The 15,913-nt window shown below is 47.2% G+C and overlaps 1 protein-coding gene across 1 annotated transcript in view; it reads left to right on the forward strand.

The window, feature by feature from the left end:
- Nucleotides 1-15,913, forward strand: part of GLG1 (golgi glycoprotein 1) — an 89,476-nt gene that overhangs the window by 50,636 nt on the left and 22,927 nt on the right. The window contains exons 5-8 of the mRNA XM_014960764.1: nucleotides 5,227-5,430; nucleotides 6,150-6,221; nucleotides 8,146-8,329; nucleotides 11,770-11,984. Of these exons, the coding sequence (XP_014816250.1) occupies nucleotides 5,227-5,430; nucleotides 6,150-6,221; nucleotides 8,146-8,329; nucleotides 11,770-11,984 (675 nt within the window). The remainder of the gene's footprint in view (nucleotides 1-5,226; nucleotides 5,431-6,149; nucleotides 6,222-8,145; nucleotides 8,330-11,769; nucleotides 11,985-15,913) is intronic.

Raw genomic sequence — 15,913 nt, forward strand, 5'->3', positions numbered from 1 at the left:
GGGACAGCAAAGGGAGCCCCTGCCCGACCTTTTGTGGGGGTTAGCAAGCTTTATGCATATTCCTCACTTCCTGGGTACCCAACCCAGAATATTTTGCCTTGGTTGGTGAAAGCAGCGCAGCCTGTCATATGGTTTCTTTTGTCACGCTGTCATCCTTGGCACTTAGAGCAATTGAAGGATTTTGTACTGCTATGGAAACAGCTATAAATGGCTATGCAAGCATTTCTTTTGTTGGTGTTCTGTTCTAGCCCTTTTCTGCTTTGGTGAAATCTCATCTAATTTACTCTCATCAGCTGCTGGTTCAGGCTTTATTTCCACGCTGTAGCTTCTGAGAGTTGCCTGTAGAGAAACAGCCGTGACCCTTTTGTGTGACTGAACGTAGCTGTGAATTTAATAAATAGGACCTGGACACCTGAGGAGGAAGATGGGGGAAGAGATTCATCTCTCTTTTTATATGGAAATCAGCCCTGCTAGACCGCTAACTCCATCCACATCAGGCAGCTGGTAGATTGCAGTGTGATAATTTCATCATAGGAGCTGGGATAAATTGGCTTTTTTAACTGTAAAAGGCACTTCAGTAGGTGCCGGAACTACATTGCTTCTTGGATCCCCTCTGCTAGCAGTTTTCCTTTTCTACACTTCCTTTTTTTGTTTTGTTTCAGCTTGCTTTCTACTTCCTAATTGAATTCTGTTCCTGCTGGGTTTGTTGCCTCTGATCTGATGTTTTCTGTGCTTTCTTTTCCACATTTCTCGTTGGCTTTCTGCTCTGTAAGAGCAATAACGTTCCGTGTGGAGGTCTCAACCTGACTGTGTTGCTGTATAAAGCAGAAAGGCTGTGGATGTGTCATCTGAGAGCATTAAGTTGTGTAATAGTGCCTGTGTTCTGGGGTGGTGGTGGTTTTTTAATGGAGAAATATTTAACGGTAGTTTTGGTCACTTTTCCAGTTGGCTGTTGCGCTTTATAGCGAGTGTGGACTCTTGGTATTTAAAGCTTGCTTTGTTTTCATGCAATGGGAATCTAATTTGAAATTGGTAATTGCAATGGAGCTTTTCTTCTCAGAGTCTCTCAGAATGAGCTGCTTTCCTGACCCTGGTAATGGCCAGGGTTGTTTCAAACCGGTGGGCAGTGAACATGTAGCTGCTCAGGTGCTGGATTTAGCCATGATGGGCTGAACTGGAGGTGATTATTTGCCATAATGGAGGGTACATAAGTGCCAATTGCACATCTGGTGTAGTACTTTAGCACATAATAGCATTTTTCAGATGCCTATAAAAAGACACATTAAGAGACTGTTGTTTTCTTGCCTTTTTTCACCCGTTAAGTGCTTGGAGTACAGTTGCTGTCACTCTTTCCCTAGTTCCACAGAAGTACTGGACTCCTAAATGGGCAGGGATGGTAACGTTCAGCTCAGTCTTGGTTTACTTAGTGTAGTGTCAGCTGAGAGTACTGGGAATTAGCTAATCTAAAAGCTGTCCCAGTAACCCTGGTGTCCAGTTAGCCAGGTGGGATGCCAAACTGGAACTTGGAATAATCTGCTGGGTGGTTTTCTGTAGCCTCGTGGCTCTGGCCGTTCAGCACAACGTGGTGTGCTGGTAAAACAAGTTATGTTTCACCTTCCTGCTCCTTTCTGCTCTTGACTCTCATCTGTTCACTTTTCCAGCTTCTCTGTTTGCTTGGGCACATTTAAAACTTAATTCCTTTTCTGTGTGGCTCAAAGTGCCATAGGGACGGTGTTGGAAAGCTGCTTGTATCCTTTGTGGATGTAAATGTATCCTTTCATAAAACTCTGCAGAGTTTCAAGGCACTCCAGACTAGATAATTATCTCTAGTGTGTTTAACAGATCTTTGCAACTTGCGGTTAGAATTCTCCTCTTGATAGTGGAGGTGGCAATTCCAAGAAACGCGTGTGGTTTTTGGGTTTAAGCTCTCGTGTTTCAGTGTGTTGCACTGAAGAAATGAGATCTAGACTCTGTCAAGCCCCTGCAACAATTTTGGGGAGTCCTGACTTATCAGGGAACTTAAAGTTCTTTAGCTCCAAGGTGGAAGTTTTCCAACAACAGGGTGGAAGAGAGGATAGTAATAGAGGAAAAGCTTTGTTGGGATTTATTCCACAGCAGGTGTTAGTATCCTTGTAAGCACCAGTGCTGGAGCAGGACTAGGAGAGCTCATGCTGTGGGATGCCAGCCCTCAGCTGAGGTGGCCCCCCAGGACTGGTGGGACATGGAGCGCAGGTGGGAACAGGGAGCTCTGTGTGACATAGAGCCACAAAGCGATGCAGGTACCACAGTCACAGCATCACGGAACTGTACGGGTTGGAAGGGACCTCTGGAGATCATCAGGTCCAACCCCCTGCCACAGCAGGGTCACCCAGAGCAGGTTGGACAGTCTAGGTGGGTTTTGAATATCTCCAGAGAAGGAGGTCCCACCACCTCTCTGGGCAGCCTGTTCCAGGGCTCTGCCACCCTCACAGCAAAGAACTTTTTCCCCACGTTGAGATGGAATTTCCCATGTTCCAGTTTGTGCCCATTGGCCTTTGTCCTGGCACTGGGCACCACTGAGAAGAGTCTGGCCCCATCCTCTTGCCCCCCACTCTTTAGCTATTGCTCAGCTCCGATGAGGTCCCCTCTCAGTCTGCTCTTCTCCAGCTGAACAGCCCCAGGGCTCTCAGCCTTTCCTCAGCAGAGAGATTCTCCAGTCCCTCATCATCTTTGTAGCCCTAACACGCACGAGTGTCCTGCCAGCCTTAGAACAAGCCTGTCAAACTTCTGATTGCTGGCTGGTTTAGAAAAAGGCGGTTAAGTGCGGCTGTGCTCACACTTGTTTTCCCCTCCAGTCTGAAGTAAAATGTACAATCCTAAATACAGTAGGTGTTAGCCTGTAATTGAAGCTTGAAGTGATATTTCGCTAAACCACATCTATAAAGTCCCATCTATACTCTCTTTGGCCAGTGGCGTGGCTGCCTTCGTGTACTTCTGAAGAAATGGAGAGTTAGGATGTCATTGAGCTGGCTTAGCTAGTCAGTACTAGCACTGAGAGACCTGATCTGCCTGAAAAGGAGCACCAGCTGAGGTCAGTAAATCTCCCAGGTGGTGTCAGGCGGGCACGGGAGCACCAAGGGCATCACAAGAAGGTGTGTAAAAGCTGGGGAGGTGGGAGGGCAGAGCAGCACCGCACCTCTCGGGAGCCAGCTGTGTTGCCTTGTGTGTGTTTCTATTCCTGTAAAGTCTGACGTGTTCCACAATTGCTCTAATGCAGGGCAGCAGCGCAGCCAGTGCTGCAGGATGACCTACCCAAATGTAAAAATTGTATTTGCGAAATAACACGGTAAATTAGTCATTTTGTGTTGTGTCCCTGCAGCAGTAAACATCCAGCATCCAGAAATCCGCTTGCGCTATGCTCTTAAAAATAGGATTACTTTGCTGGCATAGAGAAATCAGCTTGTGCTATGCTCTTAAAAATAGGATTACTTTGCTATAGCATGACTCCGACCAGGAATCTAGACCCACTCTGCAAGAAACCAGGAAACTTCTGATTTTCCTGGCAGGAAGAGCTTCTCCTGTGCCCTCCTTGCTGGTTTCTGAGGGGACGCTGCAGCCTCCCAGCTGCAACCTCCCCTAGGCTGGAGCAAAAAAAAACTGCTTAAAATGGTTGTTTTCAGTCACTTCCTCTTGCCAGCTCCTCGGCTGTAATTACTGCCTGGGACTGACCACGAGGGTTTGCAGAACAGTGTTTGTGTTTGGCGTGGTTAGGGATAAATGACAATTTTCAGTAATGTGGCAAGGGTAGCATTAGCTAATATTCCTCACATCCCTTTGGGTTCAGCCCTAAAGGGACCGTTGATATATAATTACACTTCTTCGAAGACCCTGATATCTTGCCAGGGTGTGGAGTTGACCAGTTCCCACTCAAAAGAGCAAACCACAATATGGAGTTTTGGGGTGTGTAGTGGTTGGTTTTGTTGTTTTTTTTTCAAGGGGAGAACTACTTCTAGCCCTTTTAAACTGATTAAACCTCTGGGTTATGTTTACAACTTTGTAATGGGCCAATTCCGCTTGTGGTCCAAGCGCAGCAGAGTTAGAGCAGGAATCACAGGCCGCCTGCCCGAGGAGACGTGTCAGGAGAAAAAGGTTTGGAAGAGTTGCGTGGCTTCGATTAGTCGTGGTCATGTTTTCTGGAGACTGCTCTCTTACTCATGCTGCTGCCACAAGGAGGGATGGATCCTCTTGACAGAGCGAGCTGAAGGGAAAGCTCCTAAATGGTTCTGGTAAATGCCAGGCTGAGTGATTCAGATGTGTGCAGATCTTGATGCCTTGTGTGCACCAGATAATCTGATACAAGTTGAGTAGTGATATCTCAGAGCAGCATAAGTTAAGGTGGTCTTCGCTGGAGAAGCTTGCAGAAGCCTTGAGAGATCTCTTTCTTGGTTTAGAGGGATTGGACCTTCTGCAGAGATAGAGGGAGAACAGTTCCCTTTGTAAACACGTTAAAAGGACTTAGGAAACTAAACGGAGCTTTGATGGGCTTTGATGCCTCTTCTGGGCATTCACACAAAGCACAGGCTCTCTACGGTTATTGGCACTTGCTGGTCAGACTCCAAAGTTGGTTGCTGTCCTGCAAGCCTGAGGACGTGGCGTACAGCGTTGGGCCAGAACTGCTTTGTCCAAGACTTCATCTACCCTTGAATGCTTTATTTTCATTCTCTTAATGGAGGAATTAGCATTGAGAAGCCTGCATTGGGCAAAGCTCCTTTGTGGCCTTTTTAGCATCACTGACTATCACCACCCAGCTGAAGGCTCGTCTCAGCACAGAGGAACTATGATTTTTCTCTCCCCCAAGTACGTTCTTAAATGCGCTGCCGTTGCCATGGTGCCAAGAGAGCTATGTCAGATTAAAGATAATTTGGCCGTTTTGGTAAACTGCTCTGAGCAGTGTGACTAAGCAGTGATAATCTCATTAAGTGACATTAAAACAAACCCAGAGCATTGGAGGGGAGGAGATTTCACGGTGACCATCAGCAGGATGGTGATGGATAAAGTGTGTGGACAGTACAGATATTTACTGTTAACTCCTCTGAGTGTAAACACAGTTTAGGCTGAACTTTTGGAAGTCTCTGCGTAGAGAGTTTGTTTGTTGGCTTAATTTATGTGGTGCTTAATGCAGAACCACAGATGACTTTATAATTTAAGTGGTTGGTTACAGCTTTTCGTCTTGCTCTTCTCCTGTAGGATGCCCACTCGCAAGGAGAGGTGGTGGCTTGCCTGGAAAAAGGCCTGGTAAAAGAGGCAGAGGAGACCAATCCTCGGGTTCAGGTTTCAGATCAGTGTAAGAAAGCCATTCTCCGCGTAGCTGAGCTCTCCTCAGATGACTTCCACTTGGACCGGCACCTCTACTTCGCGTGCCGAGACGATAGAGAGCGATTCTGTGAAAATGTGAGTAAATTCCTCTTGACTTCTCTTCTACAGTAATCCATTAAAAAAAAACCCAAAACAACCCCAAAACCACCTTGGAGGAAGGGAATGGAAAGGTAGAGCAGAGCCCGAGCAAGATCATGTAATAGGGAAAACGAAAACCACCTTGGAGGAAAGGAATGGAAAGGTAGAGCGGAGCCCGAGCAAGATCATGTAATAGGGAAAACAGACACCTTGCAGCTGTCAGTTTGCAATAAATCTGGTATTAAATTCACTCAGCCACCAAACAAGTGTTATTTCCAGTGGGTCAATGAGCTGAATTGGCACAAATGGTTTAATGGGTGTCAGAGCTGGTGGGAGGGGGAGAGTGGAGCAGCTCGAATGGGGAGGAGGCAGCAGAGGTAAGAGGCTGCTCCCATTTGCAGCGGGGAACTGGTGTGCAAGGGTGGCCTGGTCTGACTCCTCGCAGCGCTCCTCGTCCCTGCAGCAGCGAGCTGCAAAACTGCCTTTTCAGTCCAAATTAGCTTATATCAGCTGAGCAGCTTCTCGCTAAAAGGGTGAGGGACACGAGCAAGAATTTGAAAATTTTCGTAGTTTAGAAGCTATCACTGTCATTTGAAGTATTAAGCTTAATATATTTCTAGTTGGAAAAAATAAATCTCTTGAGGTGTAGTTTAGCCTGCTCGTTAAGCATTACAAGGCTTATCTTTAATGGCAAATGTTTCTGTTCTGTTCCACAGACTCAGGCTGGGGAAGGCAGAGTCTACAAGTGCCTCTTTAATCACAAGTTTGAAGAATCAATGAGTGAAAAGGTGGGTATCTGTCTCAGTGAGACAAATCCTTAATGCAGAAATCGTCAGATCATTCATCAGTCCGGGCCACATTATTCTTTCTCAGTGGTGAGGAAAATCCATCATCTCTGTGGCTGGATAACCGACTGCTTTAACAGATGCTTTTACTTTGATACGTTTGTGTTTCCAGCTACGTGCTGATGGCTTGAATTAATTGTGCTGAAGTTACAGCCTTTAAAGTTAAGGATTTAAATAAATCAAAGCTTTTGGCTGAGCAATTCGGGAAGGTAGACGTGGAGCTCAAGTGGTAGGGCTGTGATTGAGTGAGTGTTTAAAGTAGAAGTCTCCCCGTGCTGTGGGATTGGGTAATCGCTGTCGTAACCTACAGATGAGAAATCAAATGGCCAAATGCCTCAGCGCGGGCAGCTGTGTGCACTTCACTCCTCTTTTCTGTAAGCATCTGACTACCAAGCAGCAAATTCTGGGGGAAAGATGCACAGCTCAGTTACTGACGTTTTCCTTAGGTTCTTCCTGAAGATACTGTTTTCAAAACCAAAAAAGCCAGACCTGAAAAGAGTTTGTGTTGGTGTAGGCGTTTTGGGAAGGCAGCGACGCCTTCGGTGATGTCAGCAGCAGCGCCGGAGTGTTGGGGATTATACGGAATTATATCATCTGGCTGAAAGGATCCCAAGATGGGGATCTGTAAAACCCTCCTCGGAGAAGCTCCGCTGAAGGAGCCTGATTCAGAGGCCTGGAGGGACCAGACTCATTTCCTGTTGGTTAAATGTATTAGCTATCCGAAAGCCTGGTTCCAATTAACAAATTCAAAACTGAGAGCACACTCCCGGAGGGCTTGAAACAAAGCTTCATTTTGTACAAGCGCGGCACTGAAATGGGCCACTATTTTTGCTTAACCTGGTTTTGGTGGCACAGGGGTATGGGGGGGGCGTTTGAGGAGTCTTTTCCATGGTCCACTGTCTAAGATAAGAATGTAATAGGCTGTACCCACCTCCCCCTGCTTTGGGGGATGAAGTATCTGCTAGCCTCTACCTCCCTGTGTCCCAAACTTTCCATCTGTCCAGTCCAAGGGTGCCAGTCGTGGTACAGAGACAAGGAGCATGAAGGAAGGGTGTGAATAGATCTATATTTCAGGTCCTGGAGCAGGTATGGGAAGGAGAGGGGGGGTAAAGTCAAAAACATGATGTAAGGAAGGGGAGAGGGCTGTGGGGTTTCTGTTCCTTATGCAGAGATCACTCCCTGTTCTCCCACATGCACAGTTTTCCTTCCTTTCAAATAGTCTGAGAACGGACAAATTTGCCTGAGCTATTCTAAATTATCCGCTGCCCTTGAATTTAATTTTCATGTAATTGAAACCAAAAGCTGCGGAGCGTGGCAGTGTTTTTACAGGCCCTTTTTTGGATGAAATTTAGAGGGTTGTTCTTGCAGCTGTTGGGTTTGGGTTTGGCCCCGGTGCATCCTCACCGGTGCTGGCAAACGGCTAGAAATTCCCATGGTTGGACTGCTTGATCTGCTCTCATCTCTGCTCTCATCTGCTCGGCGTGTTGCAGAGCGGATCCAAAAAACACATTATTTTGTAAATGCGACTGGAAAAAAGTTGTTTCTTGAGGGCATGGGGTGAGCATGTACCACAGCTGGGATAAATGTCAGCCACTGATCCTAGTTACCGCGGATGAGTCACGCTCTCAGCCACAGCTCTTCACAAAGAGCTGGATGAATGTGCAGTTTTAAGAAGAGCTCTGCGGAGAGCTGCTGCCTTTAAAACCCTGGATGTGTTGACCCCGGTGTGCGTTAACTGCCTGGTTTCCATGAGACAAATGAAATTTAACCGCAGTCCGGCTTAAAGGCAAGAATTTTAAAATGTTGGTTGTCTTTTTGAAATGCAACTTGAAAACTTAGCTCTCTGTCCCATCCCCCTCTCCTGCAGTGTCGCGATGCGCTGACCACCCGCCAGAAGCTCATCGCCCAGGACTACAAAGTCAGTTACTCGCTGGCAAAGTCCTGTAAGAGCGACCTGAAGAAATACCGCTGTAACGTGGAGAACCTGCCCCGCTCTCGGGAAGCCAGGCTTTCCTACCTGCTCATGTGCTTGGAGTCTGCTGTGCACAGAGGTAAGGGGGGGGTTGAATCAAGAGATGGGACCTTGATTTCGAGTTTCTCCTGGACTTTCAAGTTCGATGTGTATTTACAGTCCCCTTCTCCAAGTAACCTGTCCCAAACTCTGGCTCAGAGGCAAGTTTCCTCGTCGTCATGCTTTCTTCGTGTGTTTTGAAGGTCAGAATAGCTGAGTAAACCTCAAATCACAGAATCCCATGGGGCTGGAAGGGGCCTCTGGAGATGATCCAGTCCAACCCCCTGCCAAAGCAGGGCCACCCAGAGCAGGTCCCACAGGAACGTGTCCAGGTGGGGTTGGAATGTCTCCAGAGAAGGAGACTCCACCACCTCCCTGGGCAGCTTCTTCCAGGGCTCTGCCACCCTCAAAGGAAAGAAGTTTCTCCTCATGTTTAGGTGGAGCTTCTTCTATTCAAGTTTGTGCCCATTTCCTCTTGTCCTGTCCCTGGGCACCACTGAAAAAAGACCAGCCCCATCCTCCTGACACCCTCCCTTTAAGTATTTAGAAGCATTGATCAGATCCCCCCTCAGCCTTCTCTTCTCCAGACTCAAAAGCCCCAAGTCCCTCAGCCTCTCCTCAGAAGGAATGTTGACTCCTGTTGTTGAGGCAAGAAGTTTAAAATGCAGACTAGCAAGTCTCCCTTGGACTGATGGTGTGAAATTGCAAATCCTTCTATTCACTGTGAATTCAAGCAGCTTTTTTCTCCTTTATGTAGCAAGCACTAAATATGCTACCAGGTTAAAACAGAGAACCTGTTTATCATCACTCAGGGAAAGCCAGAGATACTCAGTCCTCTGCCTCTCATAAGCAGTGTCCTTTCTTTGCAGTTCAGTACCTTGGGTAAATGCTATAATTTCACTAGTTCTGGTTTTTCCTATATAGAAGGAAGGGAAGAGTGAGAATATTCTTTATATTCGTTTAACTTAGTGTAAGCTGGTGATGCTCTAACACCAGTAGCTGTGTAAAGGGCATTGGAAGACCCTGTGCAGCAGGACCAACTAGAGGTTCTCTGTGAAATTGCCTTAACATATAAAATAATGTTATATCCTCTAGATCTGTACTGGAGAGTTGTTTGGCTTTCCCCTTGGCGTGCAGCTGGGTGGTTTCTGATTCCTCAGCGGGGCTGCAGGCTGCAATGCTGCTCTAACACCATAAGCAATCTGTGCGTTTATGACTTTGAATAACTCCTTGCTTCTGATTGATGTGGAAATGATGTGTCCTGTCCGTGGAAAAGTTGTGGGTTGGGTTTTTCCCCTCCCTTTTCCCTGCAGTAGGGCAAGTGCTTTCCTGAATTACCTGCAGAAAACTGTTGTTCAGTTATTAACTTCCACTTTTCCTGGCGGAACAGGTTCTGCAGCCGTGTGGCTTGTGCACAAAGCATAGCCCAGGAGGAACACTAATTATTCCCCACATTTCTGTGTGTCTCTTTATAATGCCCAGGAGCCCCTCTTGAGCTGTAGGAGCTCTGTGGCACAGGGCGTTGTACACGTGTGAATAGGTGGTGATGGGAGGGCTGGAGGAGCACATGGCAAAAAAGCCAACATGTTCCTTTAGACTCAAAGAAACCTCTTTCTACATGGGACTGTAGGAAAGCATACAGCAGATGGAAACATTTATTAAAGCTAGATTTCTATACAACTGCAGCTGGTTTGTTACACGCTCCATATATACTCTGGGTAACATCTCCTATTCTGTTTTTTTTGGCTTCCTGAGTAAGTATATGCTGTTGCTATAGAAAACCTTTTCCTCAGAAAATGCTTAACCTGCTGTTGGACAAATTCCTCCCCCCAATTAGATACCGAGCTGGTAAATGACCAGAGGTGACTCCTGTTTTTGTTGAGCATACAGGGAATAGCTGACCTGCAGCACATCCACAGTGTGTTTTCAGCTGTTCTTCAAAACAGGGGAGACCTTGTTTATAAGTATCTAAAGGGTGAGTTGAAGGATGTTGGAGCCGGACTCTTTTCAGTGGTTTCCAGCGATAGGACAGGGGGCAATGGGCTCAAGCTGGAACATGGGAAGTTCCATTCAAATATGAGAAAAAACTTCTGTATGGTGAGGGTGATGGAGCACTGGAAGAGGCTGCCCAGGGGGGTCGTGGAGTCCCCTTCTCTGGAGATCTTCAAGACCCGCCTGGATGCTCCTGAGTGATGTGCTCAAAGCATTCCTGCTTCAGCAGGGCAGTTGGACCAGATGATCTCTAGAGGTCCCTTCCAACTCTGAAAATTCTGTGATTCCGTGAAAAGCACCTCCTGTGATGTGAAATCCAAAATAAGATTCTCCTAATCCCTCCTGTAATGTGAAATCCAAAATAAGATTCTCCTAATCTTTCAGGAATCCCTTTTTTTTTTTTCCCCCTCAATTCACACATTGAATCCATAGACTGGGAAATACCACAGATTCAATTAAATGCTGGCGCCTACCATAACGACTGGTTTAAACCCCGGCAATCTGGGGTTTAATCAATGGGGTTTGTTGCAATCTGGTGTTCTCCAAACTCTGGACATTGTCCCTATTCTTCCAGCGTGGTGGGGACAGCCCCATCAGCAAGACCATGGCTGGGCTGGGGGGCATCAACAAGAGCGTGGTGGTGGGGGCAGCCCCATCAGCAAGAGCGTGGCTGGGGTGGGGGGAATCAACAAGAGCGTGGTGGTGGTGGTGGGGCAGCCCCATCAACAAGAGCGTGGTGGTGGGGGCAGCCCCATCAGCAAGAGTGTGGCTGCGGTGGGGAGCGGCCCCATCAACAAGAGCGTGGTGGTGGGGCAGCCCCATCAACAAGAGCATGGTGGTGGTGGTGGGGTAGCCCCATCAACAAGAGCGTGGTGGTGGGGCAGCCCCATCAACAAGAGCGTGGCCGGGGTGGGGGGGCGGCCCCATCAACAAGAGCGTGGTGGTGGGATGGCCCCATCAACAAGAGCGTGGTGGGGGGGCGGCCCCATCAACAAGAGCGTGGTGGTGGTGGTGGGGCGGCCCCATCAACAAGAGCATGGTGGTGCGGCCCCATCAACAAGAGCGTGGCTGGGGTGGGGGGCATCAACAAGAGCATGGTGGTGGTGGTGGGACGGCCCCATCAACAAGAGCGTGGTGGTGGGGCGGTCCCATCAACGAGAGCGTGGTGGTGGTGGTGATGGGGCGGTCCCATCAACGAGAGCGTGGTGGTGGTGGTGGGGCGGGGGCATCAACGAGAGCGTGGTGGTGCGGCCCCATCAACAAGAGCGTGGTGGTGGGGCAGCCCTATCAACAAGAGCGTGGTTGTGGTGGTGAGACGGCCCCATCAACAAGAGCGTGGCCAGGGTGGGGGGCATCAACAAGAGCGTGGCCGTGGTGGTGGGGGGCTGGGGTGGGGGGCATCAACAAGAGCATGGTGGTGGTGGTGGGACGGCCCCGTCAACGAGAAGCAGCATGAAAACTAAATTGCTTGGTCTTCTCTTGGCCCAGGTCGCCAGGTGAGCAGCGAGTGCCAGGGCGAGATGCTGGATTACCGCCGCATGCTGATGGAGGACTTCTCGCTGAGCCCAGAGATCATCCTCAGCTGCCGAGGGGAGATCGAGCACCACTGCTCGGGCCTGCACCGCAAGGGCCGCACCCTGCACTGCCTGATGAAAGTGGTTCGGGGCGAAAAGGGGAACGTCGGGCTGAACTGCCAGCAGGCGGTGAGATGCTTTTCCATCCCTTCCCTTCAGGGATTGCTCACTTGGTAGAAACAATGATTTTTCGTGAACATTTTGCCTTGAGATGGAGATTCTTCTGAAGGCACTCCGGCTCTGCTGGCTACCAGGGAAGGCTGGAGGCAGCTGTGTAAATTGTTGTGGTATAAAGTGTAACTTGGTATCTAGCAGCATGTTATTAATGTCCTTTTTCTTTTTTTTTTTCCTTACAAAATGCATTTTGGATTGTTTTGCTCTGGATTTCTTACTCCAGTAGTTCTTCTCCAGCAGCTCTCAAGTTGTGGAGTTCTCTCCCGGGTGCAAGACATAGGAAAACTTGCTTTTTTTATAAGTGTTAAAGCATTCCCTCTCCTTCCTTTTTTTCCCCCCCTATGCCCTGTCCTTGGAAAAGCACTAAATCTTCTCAAAACACCTTTCCCTGCTCAGTTTTATTTTTGTAATTTTAATTCAGTTTAAACGATGGGGATGGACCATGAGGGACAGGTAGGCACAATGTGCTGCTGCACAGCGCCGTGGTTGCAGCCGCTGAAGGAAATGTCATTCCTCTCCAAAATACCTCTTAAAACAGGAGGATTCTTGTGCCCTTTTTAAACTCAATTTTTTGTACATTCTTTAAATTGAAAACAATTGTTTAATATTTGTTCGAACTCATTAGTGCTTTTTAACCTAATATTACAATTTTGTACTTAATACCTGCTTTTAGTGACCCTTGAGCCTGGAAAAGTGACATCAGTGCCAAACTGGAGTGACACCAGGGAGTGTCAGTGCTGATGTGGGAATTGGAGATGTATCCTCTTGACCTCCTGGCACCACTATAGTCCTTTTTCCATGTAAATGCAGCTCAAAGCCTGAGCCCCAAATGTTGCCAGGCTGTGCATGTAATTCGAAGATAAATGAATATCTGTTAAATTTCTGTAAGGCATAGGAGATGCCGTTGTGCTGAAGCTTATTTCTGCATAAATACCAGGTGTATTGGCACAGCAGCTACAGGGTTTGAGTCATTTCTGCAGTGAGCTGCAGTGGGTGACTTATGCTTTGCAACATTACCGTGAAAAACTGAACTCTTGGTTCTGTTTAAATATGAAATTGAACTCGCTGCCTCAGACCTTGATTATTTGGACATTGTCAGATCAGTTCATCTTTTGGGAATAACTCACAGACCATGACGTTTGTGTTCGGAACAAGTGATAACACAAAGAAGCAGGGGACCCCCAAAAGTGATAGGAGATTTCAGACCTCTGGGGGAAAAAGAATGTCTGTAAAAATCTCAGGGTTTTCTTTTTTCAGTTCTCTTATGCTTAAGCTTCTGCTTTATTTTTGTACAATAAGTTTATGAAGCAGCAGAGCTTGTCCATGACTCCCTTCAAGCTGAATGACCTATGTTCTGTTCTTAAGACAGCAAAATCAAGACACTTAGTCTTGATTTTTATAAAATACAGTTGGTTTGTGTGTATTTTTATGGGCAAGAGGTAATAGATGATTGCAAGAATAGGATAAAAGTTCCAGTGCTGTGAGTTCCTGAGGACTGGTGTGGTGCTGTTATATAGCTGTCTGTGACTTCTGAGCTACTAAATCATTTATTGTTGATATTTTGGTATGTGAAAGGTAATGGTTGTCTCGGCTGTCACTGGGTTTTTTATGGGCAAGAGGAAATAGATGATTGCAAGAATAGGATAAAAGTTCCAGAGCTGTGAGTTCCTGAGGACTGGCGTGGTGCTGTTATATAGCTGTCTGTGACTTCTGAGCTACTAAATCATTTATTGTTGATATTTTGGTATGTGAAAGGTAATGGTTGTCTCGGCTGTCACTGGGTTTTCTTCTGTTTTAAATTGTGTGAGAAGGTAAAAGCAAGAAGCTCATTCTATAGTAGATGAATTATCTTTTCAAGGAAGAGAATATTATCTGAAACCCTTCCACATACTTGTGCAAGAGACTCAAACTCGCCTGTCGTATGAGATTGGCCTGTGAAGAAGGCAAATTTAGAGGTCCATCCCTTCATAGTAGCAGGAGCTACTTCATTTCCTTTTGGATAGATGTGTGCTACTGCTGAGCCACTGATGCTTTCCTGAAGCCAGTTTCTCAACTTCTTTGTTGCCATATGTGGGTATAGTTTGGTCTTTGAGACATACAGATGGCCTCAGAGGTGCTGCTTCAGCAAATTCGTTCATGGGGAAAAGATTGACCTGTGTTGGGGTTTCCAGAAAACTAGTAAGCAGACTGCATCAAAGAGCATGGACTGTTTAGACAAAAAAACCCCAAATCTATAGTTGGTGAGAGCTCCTGTCACTTTGTACCTCCAGTGGTTCCTCATCTGCAGATAAATGGCTGTTCTGTTTCAGCCATCTCCTGCTTGCTCACCTCCTGGCTACTGCTTGGTCCGCGTGGCTTTGGCCCAAGTCCAGCTAGACCAAAGTTGAGTGATGTTTGTCCTTGCTTTCTGATGTTCTCAGGTGATTCTTATTTCAGGAACATGGTGGTGATGCTCTCAGGTTGAACTTTGGTGTGACTGGTGGTGGTGGAACTACCCATCTGTGACATCTCTACCTTATTGCTTGTGGAAAAAGGGCTGTGTTGGGCTTGTCCCAGCAGAGCTGGCTGCAGTGCTTTGGGCCCAACTCCAGATGTTTTCTTTTCTATGTGCAGTCAAAAACTCGTGTCCCTGTGCTTTTAGTAGCATCAGTAGATAACGCTGATACAGCACTACAATTTCTTGGCTAGCTCAAAGCAGTAGCACTAGTCCTGAAACTCTTCACTGTAGAAGCTGTAGGACCAGACACACTTGCTTGGACTGTTTGTTTGAGGAAATTGGAATGGAAGATATCTAATTTGGATCCGGTTTTACTTACTGTCCTGTCTGTCAAGGTTTGCTCTGATTCCGCTTGCCTTTTATCAGAAGATGTTTGCCCATCTGCCAAAAACAAGACACAAAAAAACCCCCCAAATCGCCAAAACGTAACTGAAGGGTCTGCATGATTTCCTGCAGGAGCATCTGTTCTTACCATTTTCTGCACAAAGAACATGGGTGATTCTTTGTACTGAAAACTGACGATGTGTTCTCAAACCTTCTGGTGCCCTGATTTCTTGATCCTGAGGGGTTTCACTTCTTGTGTTCAGGTTTGGGCCCCTCACGACAGGAGGGACACTGAGGTGCTGGAGCGGGTCCAGAGAAGGGCAGTGGAGCTGGTGAGGGGTCTGGAGCACAAGTCGGGTGAGGAGAAGCTGAGGGAGCTGGGGGTGTTGAGCCTGGAGAAAAGGAGGCTGAGGGGAGACCTTCTCAGTCTCTCCAACTCCCTGAAAGGAGGGTGTAGCCGGGGGGTCTGGCTTCTTCTCCCAAGGAACAGGCCATGGGACAAGAGGAAACGGCCTCAAGTTGCTCCAGGGGAGGTTTAGGATGGATATTGGGGAAAATTTCTGCCCCAGAAGGGTTGTCAAGCATTGGAACAGGCTGCCCAGGGAAGTGGTAGAGTCACAATCCCTGGAGGTATTTAAAAGCTGGGCTTATGTGATGCTCAGGGATGTGGGTTTAGTGGTGGCTTTGGCAGTGTTAGGTTGATGGTTGAACCCAATGATCTTAAAGGTTGCTTCCAACCTGGAGAGTTCTTGATACTATGTGTTTTATTACCAAAAAAAAAAAAAACCCCACCGTCAGCATGAGATACATCACAGGAGCGTGTCTTCCCATGTAGAACAAGCTCTTCTTTGCTTTGGGGAGGCACATACAGCTTGGATATGTTCTGGTCATTAAATGGTCTTCTGCAAATATCATTGTTATTCTTCAGAGATGGAGATTCTGCACGATACGTGTCCCTTAATTGTGAGCATCAGCTCATTAAAGTTCTGCAGCAGTACTGGCAGCATCTCTCACCTTTGGTGTTGCTTAGTAGAAGCAGTGTTTTATACTAGAGCTGCTGGAA

Source organism: Calidris pugnax, unplaced genomic scaffold, assembly GCF_001431845.1.
Source record: "Calidris pugnax isolate Ruff unplaced genomic scaffold, ASM143184v1 scaffold347, whole genome shotgun sequence".
Taxonomy (NCBI): Eukaryota; Metazoa; Chordata; class Aves; order Charadriiformes; family Scolopacidae; genus Calidris; species Calidris pugnax.